This window comes from Chanodichthys erythropterus, chromosome 13, assembly GCF_024489055.1.
Source record: "Chanodichthys erythropterus isolate Z2021 chromosome 13, ASM2448905v1, whole genome shotgun sequence".
NCBI classification, from domain to species: domain Eukaryota; kingdom Metazoa; phylum Chordata; class Actinopteri; order Cypriniformes; family Xenocyprididae; genus Chanodichthys; species Chanodichthys erythropterus.
The window spans coordinates 47,700,300-47,713,896 of NC_090233.1; the positions used below are offsets into that span (position 1 = coordinate 47,700,300).

The window sequence follows — 13,597 nt, forward strand, 5'->3', positions numbered from 1 at the left end:
GTTGACTAGTCACAGTTACGTTACAGATATCTCGAATGACAATTCCAACTATCCAAAATGTAATTACGACTAGTCAGAAAGACGTCGGTGATATCTACAACGTTAATTCCGGATAGTCAAACTTAACTTTTAAATGTTAAAACGGCTTTCCATAATTCCAACTATCCAAAATGTAATTACGACTAGTCAGAAAGACGTTGGCGATATCTACACCGTTAATTCCGGATAGTCGAACTTAACTTTTAAATGTTAAAACGGCTTTCCATAATTCCAACTTTCCAAAATGTAATTACGACTAGTCAGAAAGACGTTGGCGATATCTACAACATTAATTCCGGATAGTCGAACTTAACTTTTAAATGTTAAAACAGCTTTCCATAATTCCAACTATCTAAAATGTAATTACGACTAGTCAGAAAGACGTTGGCGATAGGGCTGCAACGATTAATCGCGATTAATCGTTTGCAAAATAAAAGTCTGTGTTTACGTAATATATATATGTATGTGTTCTGTGTATAATAATTATGTATATATAAATACACACACATACAGGTATAAAGTTTAGAAATATATGCATGTATTATAAATATATATATTTATATATATTTTATATTACATATAAACATAAATATTTTATATATAAATATAACATTTTTCTTAAATATATACATGAATGTGTGTGTATTTATATATAAATAATTATTATACACAGAACACACACATATATATATATAAACATATATAAACACAGACTTTTATTTTGCAAACGATTAATCGCGATTAATCGTTGCAGCCCTAGTTGGCGATATCTACACCGTTATTTCCGGATAGTCAAACTTAACTTTTAAATGTTAAAACGGCTTTCCATAATGAAAATACAATTACAGATATCAAGAATTCTAGTTTTTACAAGTAGAATGTAATTCTTGATATCAAAAATTAGCATTTCGTATCCTGAGAATGAATATAAGTCAAACGGCTTGCCATATTTTACGAATAAACCCACATTTCACAATCAAATGCCTCTGCACTACGCTCAGCATTCTTGTTGTTGTAACAAGATAGATTTAAATTTTAAATTCTGTATTATGAAAAAGCCAGATGATTTCCTAATTTTGCATAGCAACTATGACCGCTTTATCGTTACTAAGGTAACTTCTCTCTAGCACTGACTGGGAAATGTCCCGGATGAGGTTGAGTCACCCGCGTTGACGTCACTCGAGCTCTGAAAATGGCTGAGTCGGAAGAGGAGGTGGATGTCTTGGTCCAGAGAGTTGTGAAAGATATCAATAACGCCTTTAAAAGAAACCCGAACATGTACGTATGTGAAGTCGCTTTGTTGTGTATCACGCGGTCGTCTAGTTTAATCTTTACAGTGGTTTGGAGCCTCGCGCTCAGCCGCAGGGAGAACATAGTGCAGCAGCCAGTGTAACTTGCGCAGGCAGTGGCTGGCTAACTGGCTGCTAACCAGCTCTAACCCGCTGGCGCCCGGCGCAGGCCAGCAGCAGGTAGAGCTCAGCTCACCAAGCCTTACTTTTAGACCAGGTCGTGTGAAATGTGTCTGGGTTATCTGTTTAACTGCTCCGTTCAGACCCAGAAAGTTTTTCTGAGTGAAGCGCGAAGTGTGCATGCTTGTCATTTTGTAGCTAGTACTGTGGGTGTTTCTATCAGTTACACGCTGGTCAGTAACTGGAGGGCGTAACGAGCTTTAAAACATTTTACGTTACCCATTTCCGTTTTTTTTTTTTTTTTTTTTTACTGGTATTTGGAGTGAAAGATTCAATGGTTTCATCATTGTGGTTCTTATGTATCCAAACACATCACTTTTGTCCACATATGAGACATATCTGACCGTCTGTCTTTTTAAATGTTGCCTTCAGTGCAGTTGTTATTTATCTGTGTGCTGGGTCTGTTTGTTCTATATTTGAAGGTCAGTACCCTGTCCCAGTGGTTTTATCTCACCCTTCTCTTATGACACTCTTGTTTCTCTGCCAGAGGTACATCTGTAATGACTCGGTGTCAGCTGAGATGTTTGGTGCTTTATGCATTGCTGTTTGCCTTCAGCTCCTTAGTATTTAGTAGAGTTCCTTAAAATAGCCTTGTGTGACGTGTTCTTCTTTTATCTTTTAAAATATCTTCACAGTGATGAAATTGGCCTCATTCCGTGCCCTGAAGCCCGATACAACAGAAGCCCCATCGTCCTGGTGGAGAATAAGCTGGGAGTGGAGAGCTGGTGTGTCAAGTTTCTGCTGCCCTATGTGCATAATAAACTCCTGCTCTACAGGCAGAGAAAGCAGTGGCTCGACCGGGAAGGTAGGACGAAGGTTTATTGGGTCAGATTATGTCAGCCGGCTCACATTGCTGTGACCTTAGTCTTTATTTAAAAGATGGCTGTTCCTACAACAGTTCAGACCAGCCAGCGTTGCTGAAAAACTGATTTCTTTCTCCTTCTCTTCAAGCACTGGTAGATATAACCTGCACATTGCTTCTCTTAAACCCAGATTTTACCACTGCGTGGAATGTCAGGTACATTTTCATTGTATTTCATGTTTGTGTTACCTGAAGAAAAAAAAAAAACACTACCAAACTAACCCTTAATATATTTTCTGAATGATTATATGCACATCTATGGTATTTCTTTAGAAAATCTCTCTATTGATGTTCAGGATTCAGTGTCATTTTATCGCACTGAATGTGTCATTGCTATTTTTAGAAAGTTCTATCTAATTTGGGACATCAAAAAACTGCTGCTACATTGAACTGTAAATGTGACTTTTTCATAATTTCAGAGATCGGGAGCAATTATTTCCACATTCACTGCTTTTTCTTTGGTAACATTTAGTTTTGTACAGGAAACACTCTATGGATATTTAACACATGCCTGGTTTAAGAATTTTTAGCTTTAGTATTATTTACTTGGATTTTTGCATAAAAATCTTGGCTGAGTGTCTTTAAGCTAATGTTGCATGGAAGAAACATATCGTCCAGAAGGTGGTGCTGTACTGTTTTTTTTATTTATTTTTTTATGGTTGTTTTGCATGTCTTTGTGAATTCATCTGGGTATTGATGAACTTGTATGTTTTGTAGGAAAGAGCTCCTCCAGTGTGGCGTGTTAAACCCAGAGAAGGACCTTTACCTGGGCAAACTAGCACTGTCTAAACATCCTAAAAGCCCAGAGACATGGATACACAGGTCAGAGGATTTAAAAAATGTAGGCATGAATTTCATTTATCTTAAATCAGGGCCCACAATGTCATATCACAAGATGGCTAAAAAAAATAGGAAAAGCATATCTTTATTTCTGTTCTATTTATATTCATTTATAATTTTGCTTTGTTGTACAGAATATGAGTGAATTTGAAGATTTTTTTTTTTTTAAATATATAATTGGATATAGTGCAACATTTACATTCGGCCCACAGCCATCAATCAAGTTTGATTTTTTTGGGCTTTTCATAATAAAATGTTTGGGCATCTATGTCTTACAAATGTAATTTATTTTTTTGTAACACTGAATAAATGTAGCATAAATATGAAGTCACCTGCTTTCGTGCACTTAGGGTTTATTGTGTGGCTATCCAAGATGTTCTGCTTTTAGTGTATAGTTACACGAGGTCTTTTAAAATATTAAATATGACACATTATGGAAGTGCTGCATTCTACACCCTTTCAGCGTCCTATTTTTCCAGTGTACATTTAATTAACCATTAGATTAGATGAATTTTCAAATAGTGATATATAAAAAAACTAATACTAAATTAAGCATTAAGAAATTAATAATGGAATAGTTTGATGCGCTGTACCGGAAAATGTGCTCTGCTTTCATGTAGCTCAATTTATGTGGTAGAGACTTTGCTCTCAAACTAGCTGAAACGAAAGCAGTGGCCAGGGGACCATGAAATGAAATTGCAGACCTCTTGCAACATGTCAACAATGGCACAGACTGAAGCAGAATTTCGTCACTACTGCAAGGACAAGGGCAAACCACTTTATGTGGATCCCTGGAAGACTAATAAATACCCGTAGCTTGTGAAACTGACAAGACCAAGAACTTAAATGTACCTGCAGGACATATTGGAGCTGTCAGATATTTTGCAAATCAGTACTTAAATTCAGATTTTTACAATTCACTATGTCAGTTTGGATCAGGCAGTAGGGTTGTCAAAAGTACCAACTTTAGTACCAATTCGCTACTGAAATTTAAAAAATGTGACAATACCAGCATTTCCCTCTAGCATTTTGAGCGCTGTTGAACGGATTCTTAAATACTTCTGATTGGTCATTGTGTTCACTCGCTCAACAGATACCAGATACGTCTGTGGTTGGCTACAATGATCAACACTTCAAAAACATGTTGTAAATAGACATCTTTGACACTCTTCATCGAGCGCTTACAGATTCACACGGGAGCGTTTGAAAGCATCTAATATATCTGGTGATAGACGGATCTGCTGATAGATGCCTTCTTTCAAATGCTCCAGTCAGTGTGTATCTGTGGAAGCACTCAGTGGAGAGTCTCAAAGATATCTATTTATGCTGCCTTCACATGCTCTTGGAAGTTTGATAATTACCACTACTGAAGTCGTGATTACGAGCTTATCGCATTCAAGTTTCGGTATGAGGGGGCATTCATGTGCAATTATTACCTATTAAACTCATATTTACGATAATTCCTAGAGCACGTGGCCAATCAGAGACATATCTGTTGAGCACATGAACACAATGGCCAATCAGAGGTGTGTAAGAATTTGTTCAACAGCGCTCAAAAGGCTAGAGGAAAATGCTAGTATCGTCACACTTTTAAAATTTCAGTACTGACATGGTACCAAAAGTCAGTAATAATAATAATACGTTTTATTTATATAGCGCCTTTCCAGAGCTCAAGGACGCTTTACAGTGAACAATTAACAGGGAAGAGATAATACAAGTAGACAATGATGAGAAACAATAATGGAAGTATACAGAAAAATAGTCAAGTACAAAACCACAAAACAGGACTTAAGAGACATAACATTCAGAAAAATAATAGTAATAATGCAGAGTAACAACACTAGTCTGCAGATAATATTGAGTCGTCAGATCCCCAGGATGCTTAGGAGCCTCGCACTGTCTATACCAGACGCGACCATTGTCGCTCACGTCGCAATAGATAAAGGCTTTCTACACTGGATGTGACAAAGCGCCCACTGCAGAGCATTTGTCCTTCATGTCAGTACGTCATAAATGGAAGGAGGCATCAGTTTACTTTAAGAGATTTGTCGCTTGCATCACGCCGCATCCAGTGTGGACAATATCACTGATTATAACTGGTTCTGTTGTCTTGTCGCGCCGCTCATGTCCGCTGTAGACACGGTGTCAGGGTGCTGAGATAATCTGGGCCAAATTAGTTATTAAAGGGATAGTTCACCCAAAAATGAAAATTTGATGTTTATCTGCTTACCCCCAGCGCATCCAAGATGTAGGTGACTTTGTTTCTTCAGTAGAACACAAATGATGATTTTTAACTCCAACCGTTGCCGTCTGTCAGCCGAATAATGCTAGTGGATGGGAACTTCGCGCATATACTTCAATGAGAGCGAGACATCACTGCCGCTGTCAGAGCGCGATCAGACCAAACGAATCGAGTGATGAATGCAGTTGGACATAGTGGTGTATTAGAGGTAAAAAATGATATAAATACTGTTCGGTTTATCGCACAAACCGATCGTTTCGTGTCTTAGGACATCAATGTGTCGTCACGAGCCGCATGGTTTAATTTGGACTTGTCTATGCAAGTTTTATTTACTCTTATAGTAAAAGTTCCCATCCACTAGCATTATTTGACTGACAGACGGCAACGGTTGGAGTTCATTTTTGGGTGAACTATCCCTTTAAACTGTTATGAAAGAGAATTATTATTTTATTTTTTTATTGTCTTGGCATTTCCTAATAAATCAAACCATACATTTCTTGTACATCCAGACATATGCTTATGATTAGTTGGCTGAATTTGTTTGTGTTGTGGGCACAGGCGCTGGGTGTTGCAGCGGCTACAGGAGGAGTGCTCTTCATCTGGACAAGAACTGAAGGATCAGGCTGAACCCAGAGGAGACGCTTTGAGGAGGAGACAGTGCGAGCGGTTGCAGAGAGTCTTGCAGGAGGAGATGAGGGTCTGTACAGATGCAGCAGGCCGTTACCCCAGCAACTACAATGCCTGGTCCCATCGCATCTGGGTATTGCAAAACATGGCTAAAGGCAATCTGAAGGTAGGCCGTTTCAGTCCACTGCGACTACGTCTGTGTAATTCATCAAAATGACTGAAAACGTGTGTCTGTTAGATGTTGCTTTGTTTGCGTACATCTCAAAGATTAGATTAGTCTTGGATTACTTTAAGGAATGATGGATCACACTGACACAGTATCAGTTGTGTTACAAGGAAAGCAACATGACATGGTTATTTATGAGGTTGATAAATCTACCTGAGCATTTGATGATCTTGATACCTTTCTTTTCCACTTGAATTAACTTGGGAAGAGACCTGATTACAGATGCCACAGTTTTCTGTCTTTTTAGCTTTAATTTTTCATTTATTTATTTTTTTTTTTTTTCAGAGAGAGCTGAGTGCTGTTAGTCAGGAGAGCTTATTGGCTCTTAGGGGGTCACTAAGTGCCAGACCTTTGATGTGTGCTTATCCTTTCTTAATTGGATACGAAATTAGGCAAATGTTATAGGGCTCAATTCAAGCAAAAGGCCCTCATATAAAAAGGATGAGCCTGTAGATTTAATGATCCAGGACTAAGCAGACTTGAACCAGTCTGAGCCATTCATAGGCTATTTCAGGAGTAATTGGGTTATGCGGCTGTCGTCTTACATTTCTGCATGTCTTGTTTGGAACTGTTTTTCTTAGTCTGAATTTCCATCCTAGATCTCTGTAGTACATTCTTTACAACCTAAATAAAATCATGATGTAATAACATTTATGATGTTAAAATAATTATGCATGCTCCGATCCTTTATTTTTATCTTTAGATCACCATTTCTGTCATCTAACACTCACTTTTAATCTTTATAAGCATTAATAGTTTAACAACACATATGTAATCTTTAGCAAATCTCAAAATGAGTTTTCATTATTCATACTGTACATTATATTTTTGTGATCCATAAATTCACTTGTAGCCTTAAAAACTCTTGATTTAATTTTAGTGGTTTGTTTTTGCGTTTTGATAAAATCCAGAGACATGATGGCACAGAGCAGATCATATGCGCGAGTCAGTGCAGACCACAAAACGAATCGGACACATTTGAATTCTGCTGTATTTTAAAGCAATATGGAGGGGAATGGGAGGAGAAATGGTTAGAGATCAGAAAGAAACTAAAGCTTTACCGAACTCTGGCCGAGCTGTGATGTAAACAAAATGCTACCGACTATTTCAAAAAAGGGGAGGGGCCGTTCAATTATGTCCCGCCCTGTCTACCTGTTTCCGAGGAAATTACCTCAACACTTTGAATAATGCTATGCGTTCCAAGGCACTTCAGTGAGCCTTTAACATTAAAATTCAGTTGTAACACCCTGAAGCATGATTATGTTAAATAAAGATAATACTTTCTGCTCCAGGTTCTGCATGATGAGCTGTCCTCCACCCGACTCTGGGTGTCCATGCATGTGTCGGATCACAGCGGCTTCCACTACCGTCAGCACCTGCTCAAAGCTCTGGCCAGAGAGCTTAGCCAGGCTGGAGAGCGGGACCTCCACCCCACCCAGCAGCCTAACGGAGAGAGCACGGCCGGAGCGTCTGATGACAATCACCGTAATGACGTCATCCCTCAGCTCTTCCATCAGGAGATGGAGTTCTGCACTGATCTCATCGAGTCATATCCGGGCCACGAGACGTTGTGGTGCCACAGGTGAGAGTGATCAGACAAAGTGTTTGAAGCCAGTAACAGATCTCCAGGTCTCGCTGTGCTGATTGATAGTAGTCGTGCAATCAGTCAACATCAGATTGTGCTTCCACAAGTCTCAGTGTGCATACAGTGACTTTGTTTGCCAGAAGTCTGTCCTTGGCCCTCAGCTGGTCTGGCCTGATGTGTTTATGGCTTACTGTTAGAAAATGATGGATGGTCTTTTGCTGCAGAGTTGTAGCTCACAGAGGGAGAGTCAAGCAGCTTGCTAGATCTCCTTTTCTAGCTCGTTCAGTTTTTCCCCTTCTGAGCTTCGTCCCTAGTGGCTGAGGCAAGGAGCAGCTGCTCAGTGAATGGTGTTTATATATCTTTACCTTGTGTTTTCCCCCGAAAGTGCATCATGGCAACAGATCTATTTAATTTAAAGGTCTTCTGTTAGTTTAAAAAGATGAGAAATTGTTTGTGCAACATTTCACACCACTTAATGCTTAAACCTTATGAAACATGAGGCATTAAAGGGATAGTTCACCCAAAAATGAAAATTATCATCATTGTTGTGAACTTTAGGAATTTGTTCTGCTGTACACGAAGGAAGATATTTGTATTTATTTTTCCTACTGTGGTAGTAAATGGTGGGTGGGATCTGTTTGGTGACTAATATTCATCCAAATATCTTATCTTGTATTTAGCAGAACAAAGAAATGTATACAGGTTTGGAACTACTTGATGGGGGAGTAAATGACAGAATTTTCATTTTTGGGAGAACTATCCCTCTAATGTTATGAAGCAACAAGAATAATTTTGTGCGCAAAAAATAAATAACGACTTTATGCAACAATAACACTCTTCTGTGTCATCCTTGTGCGCTATTTACCTTCAGTGCTTCCAGGTTCTACATCAGAACGCCAGCTCCTTATCGGTCGACACTGTTCACATGAGCAGCACGACACATGCATGTGATGCTGACACAGGTTGCCAGCAAATAATGAGCCGGCGTTCTGATGTAGAACCACGAAGCGCTGAACCTAAACAGCTTACGAGAATGACACAGAAGATATAGTTGAATAAAGTTGTTATTTTTGTTTTGTTTTCTTGACGCTTAAAGGTGCTAAAGAGGATCTTTTCGTCGACTGAGAATCCAAAGACTGTTACTGAGTTTTTGAAATGAGTGCATGCGTAAGAACAGCCCCCCTCCTTCACAGCTCATTTCAAAGGAACGCCTCCCAAAACTAGTATTGGAGCATTGGAACACGAGTGTTTACCACCGGCATTCGCTGTGTCGTGTTTTTTGGATACATTATGTCGCACTCACCGCAGGTAACTCATAATCTGCAGTTGTTACTCCTGTCTCTTGACAAAAACATTGCATGCAGCGCTTGTGGAGTGTGGAAAGTTACTGGAGCGTGCAGCCGCGCTCTTCTCTCACAAGGAACGTCACGGCAGTGATTGACAAGCCAGAGGGCCAATCGTTTACGCGATGATCGCTTAAACGATTGGCTGATGTTTTTAAGGCCCTACCTCGTGCACAGATGATGTATATTAATTTTATTACTTTCAGTGCACCTAATAAATAGTCTTTTATCAGTTTGTAAAGACAGTTTCAAGTAATATTGCAAAAATGTATAAAACAAAACATCCTCTTTAGCACCTTTTAATAAGCGTTTTGTTCTATTTTTTTGTTGTTGTTGTTTTATATTTCTTTTGCATTTTATAGTTTTTGATTTGTAAACCATGTATGTATTTATATATTTTTAAGTGAAAAATATTTGTAAATATTATAAAATAACAGCTCTCCGATCAAGACAAATTTCATGTTCAGCAACTCAGAATTATACCAGTTTTCTTGTTTCTCAAGGAAAAGTAGTGGTTATCAGAAGAGTCGAACGGCCATTAAATGCGTAAACGTATCATAGACATAGATAGACACCACAATGTTCATATCTGTTGCAAGTAAAACTGTATGTAATGTAGTCTGTGATGTAATTTTACTCTGGATAGTGTTGTTTGTGGTTTTTGAAGATATAACATCAGGATACAAAGGATATGTTTGTTCCTTCTTTTTAAAAGTTGATAAGCTTATTTATTTTGCTATTCTAACATTGAGCATTCTATTTTCTCTGTGACAGACCCGTGACCCACCATACCTATAACATAAAGAGCATTTTATTGTATAGTAAACGGGTATGTGGTTTTTGAACAAACTCAAAACCAGGCTTCTCCAACAGGCGACATGTCTTTTACCTATGGCACCAGTGGCAGAGGGAACACATCCGGCAGGCAGGATCGCAGTCTCCGCCTCTCACCCACACCGATGTCCTCCTCAGCGAGGAGCCCTGTGACGACGGCAGCGCCTCCCAGGCCATGGACGTTGACTGTGTTCTGGATGGGAGCAAACATGGAAGCTACACACAGGACACCAAGCGACTAAAGCGGGGACCCCTGCTTCCCCACCCCGGACTTCCCGCCGAGCACACGTTTGTCTCTAGAATCCTCACAGGCTGCAGGAGCCCTGAGCAAAGCCGCTTTGCCATTGCCTACAGAAAGTGGCTGGACTCTGTTATAGGTCAGTAGCGTGAGAAACACTCCGCCCACCACAGTGTGGGAGAGCTGTGATAGGTCAACTTATTTCTGGCTCCGACCGCCCACACCCAGTTCTCTGAAAACGGCTGGACTGCTTGGCCGGTTTGTCAGAGATGCTCTGCCGGAGCAAATTCCCACTCATGATGAAAACCCATGACCTGTCTCAACAGTGTAAGTCTGGTCTGTTTCAGCTGCTTTAGTTCAGGTACTGGATATCTCAGGTCTGTTTTCAGTGTACAGTCCTTTTATTCTCTATCAGAAGCTACAATTGTAGTTTTTTTCATATAGTTTTGTTTGTTTTTATGTTGTTTAAAGTCTTCCACCACAAATCAATTACAGTGTACTCTCATCATTCTGTCTGCAGTTTTATGATTCCTGTCGGGAGTCTTAAACGCACACTGTGGTGCAGACTTGAAGGGAACACTTAGAGCCCAAAGTGATTCTGACCCAGTTTCCCTCTTTTGTTTAATTGGGGGCAGACTGGCTCTAAATCCCATCTACTGCTCCTCTTTGAACTTTTGTACTGTAGCATGAACATTTTTCAAAAAATTTCCTGACGTTTTGCTACAATCAGTAACGTGAGCACAATCATTGAATTCAAAGATTCCTGGAGCCATTTGATATGAATTATTAGGGCTAAAGACAGACATTTTCATATGTTTTAATAATCAATAAAACAGATTAATGCACATGAAATTGACAGAATTTCTAGGCGCTGTCCTCATTCAGGGGAGTTTTTGTATTATATGACATATCTGTTGCAGCGTTTCTTCGGTTCATGCGGATGATTAGTAAATGCTCCTGAAGCACATCATCTTCACTCATCACAATAACTAAGGCGACGTTGTCATGTTTGGACTAGTCTCAGCATTTAAGCACAAGTTTTGGGTTCTAGTTCATCCAGGTGGTCTCACAGATGCATGGGTTTTCATGATGAAAGGGAATTGCAGAAGTAGGAATAGTTTTTTCTCAGCTTGGCCCAAACGTGGCTGCAGAAATAACAAGCTGCCATGTTGGTGCAGAATGGTGCTTATTCTCTGCACTGTGGAGAAGGGCCTGGGTTTACAAATGCTGCTTTTTGTTTAACACTATTTTGAACTTAAAGTATATTTATGCAAATATGAAAAGTGAAATGTTGTTAGCTTCACTTATGTAATGATTTATTATTAAAGCTAATAAGCTATTAGACAGTTATCGTTGACTCACTGTTACTCAGTAATTATTACACTTGTAATAAACTTTGAAGTTTCACAGGCTCATTCTTGCATTGACAACTTAATTCATTCACAGCTTGGAGTAGGTTGTGAAAATCTGAATAGACTTTATAATATATCGCTTTTAAATCAGGACAATGCCTTTTCTACATATTCAAAACTATACTTAAGTGAATTCATTTTAGAATTCTAGCAAAGCTTATATGAAACCATTTTTTTCAGCATATCTGTAAGTTTCACTTCATCAAAGTCTATTACTGTTCTTCTTCCTCTTCATTTTTTTTTGCACAGTTGCACAAAATGTAGAATTATGAAAATGTTTGAGTTGTATAATTTCTAGACTGACTCTCAGACTCGATCCAGGACCATGTCAGAGTGGTTTTCTCCATTCCTGCATGCCTTGTACCCTGACACTTTTTTGAGATTTTTGAGCTGCAGTACAGAATTCTGAAAGGTTCCCCTCAGAAATAAAACCAGCTTTTCCTCCACACCATTCCTCTGTATAACTACACTGACAGCTTTTGATCATTTATCACTCTCTATAAGTACAGATGTGTGCACAGGTGCTTGTTTTAGATTTTATTGTAAGGTTTTAGCGTCACTTTTTTTTCTCCTCTCCCTACACCTGCTGTTAAACAAACTCCTAATAGAGTCCTATATGAATGTTTCATTTTCAGCAACAAATGCCTTTCATATTTGTTCTTTTAAGATCTTTTGGTCACTTTGCTATAGGTTTGCATAGATAAAATTAGCTTGTAATGCCATAACCTGAACCATAGTCATTGAGTCACGCGGATCTGTGGTTCTTTTTGCATGCACATTATGTGTATACTGTTGTATTGGGATCACATTGTTGTTGTATTTGATTACATTTTATTACCTTTACTTTCATTGCCCATACATGCAGAGAGGGAAAACATCACATTGATTTTTGGCTCCCACAGCAATTAAGAATTAGCTATTTGTAATAAATAAGGCTGTAAGTTATTTTCAAATGTATTGCCTACCAACTTAAACCCTTAATGGACAGTCTTACTAGTTATATTGTTAAAAACAATATTCGTCTTTATATCTGTTCAGGTCTTCCCTGTTTCTCTTCCTAAGCAGCTTCAGAAATAGTCCTACATAACCTTAGATGTGTTAAAGGTGTGTACATTAATGTGAATTACACTGAGGACGCACATAGTATTTCCAGTTGTGTCATGTCAATTTCCATTGTTGTACAATATCATTTGCTTAAACCGAGATCTTAAATTACTGGTACAACTATGCAGAAGCATCACAGAGTTCGTTTAGCTTTACAAAGAAAAAATGTAGCCTAAGGTTTTGTATTTTCTTTGTGTGTTGTCTGATAAGCTGATAAGGTACTGTAGGTTTTTACAGCCACGATAACCAACATTTATAGCATCTCATCCATTATGTATTTTATATTTATTTGTATTAAAAATGTATTGAAATGTAGTAGTTTTGTCAGTTGCCTACCACATTAAATAAAGATACTCTGAAAAGGTCCATCTCACATTTTTATTTCCTATTATTTTGAATTCATGACCATTTTGTTGTTATTTTTTTAATCATGTCACGTGTTTAGTCAAATACATGGGGGATTTTGTAAACAAAGGGGGATAATGGTCATGCGGTCTAAACAAAGACCGTGTTGGGGACAAAAAGTTTGGGGTTAGACTCGGTACAATTTTTTTAAATTTTTTTTTTTTTTTAAATGTTTTTGAGAGAAGACTCTTATGCTCAACAAGGTATTTAATTGATCAGAAAATAGTAGGCTAATATTGTGAAATATAACAATTTTAAAATAACAGTTTTCTATTTGAATATACAGTACAGTCCAAAAGTTTGGAACCACTAAGATTTTTAATGTTTTTAAAAGAAGTTTCGTCTGCTCACCAAGGCTTCATTTATTTAAT

At 38.3% G+C, this 13,597-nt stretch overlaps 1 protein-coding gene across 1 annotated transcript; it reads left to right on the plus strand.

Moving 5' to 3' along the window:
- The first annotated feature begins 1,222 nt into the window (after positions 1–1,222).
- On the plus strand, positions 1,223–13,183 carry ptar1 (protein prenyltransferase alpha subunit repeat containing 1). Its single transcript, XM_067407322.1, has 7 exons — positions 1,223–1,317; positions 2,144–2,313; positions 2,460–2,526; positions 3,088–3,192; positions 6,011–6,245; positions 7,598–7,887; positions 10,107–13,183. The coding sequence occupies exons 1-7, from the start codon at positions 1,232–1,234 to the stop codon at positions 10,450–10,452; spliced, it is 1,299 nt and encodes a 432-aa protein (XP_067263423.1). The 5' UTR covers positions 1,223–1,231; the 3' UTR covers positions 10,453–13,183.
- Positions 13,184–13,597: the final 414 nt, after the last annotated feature.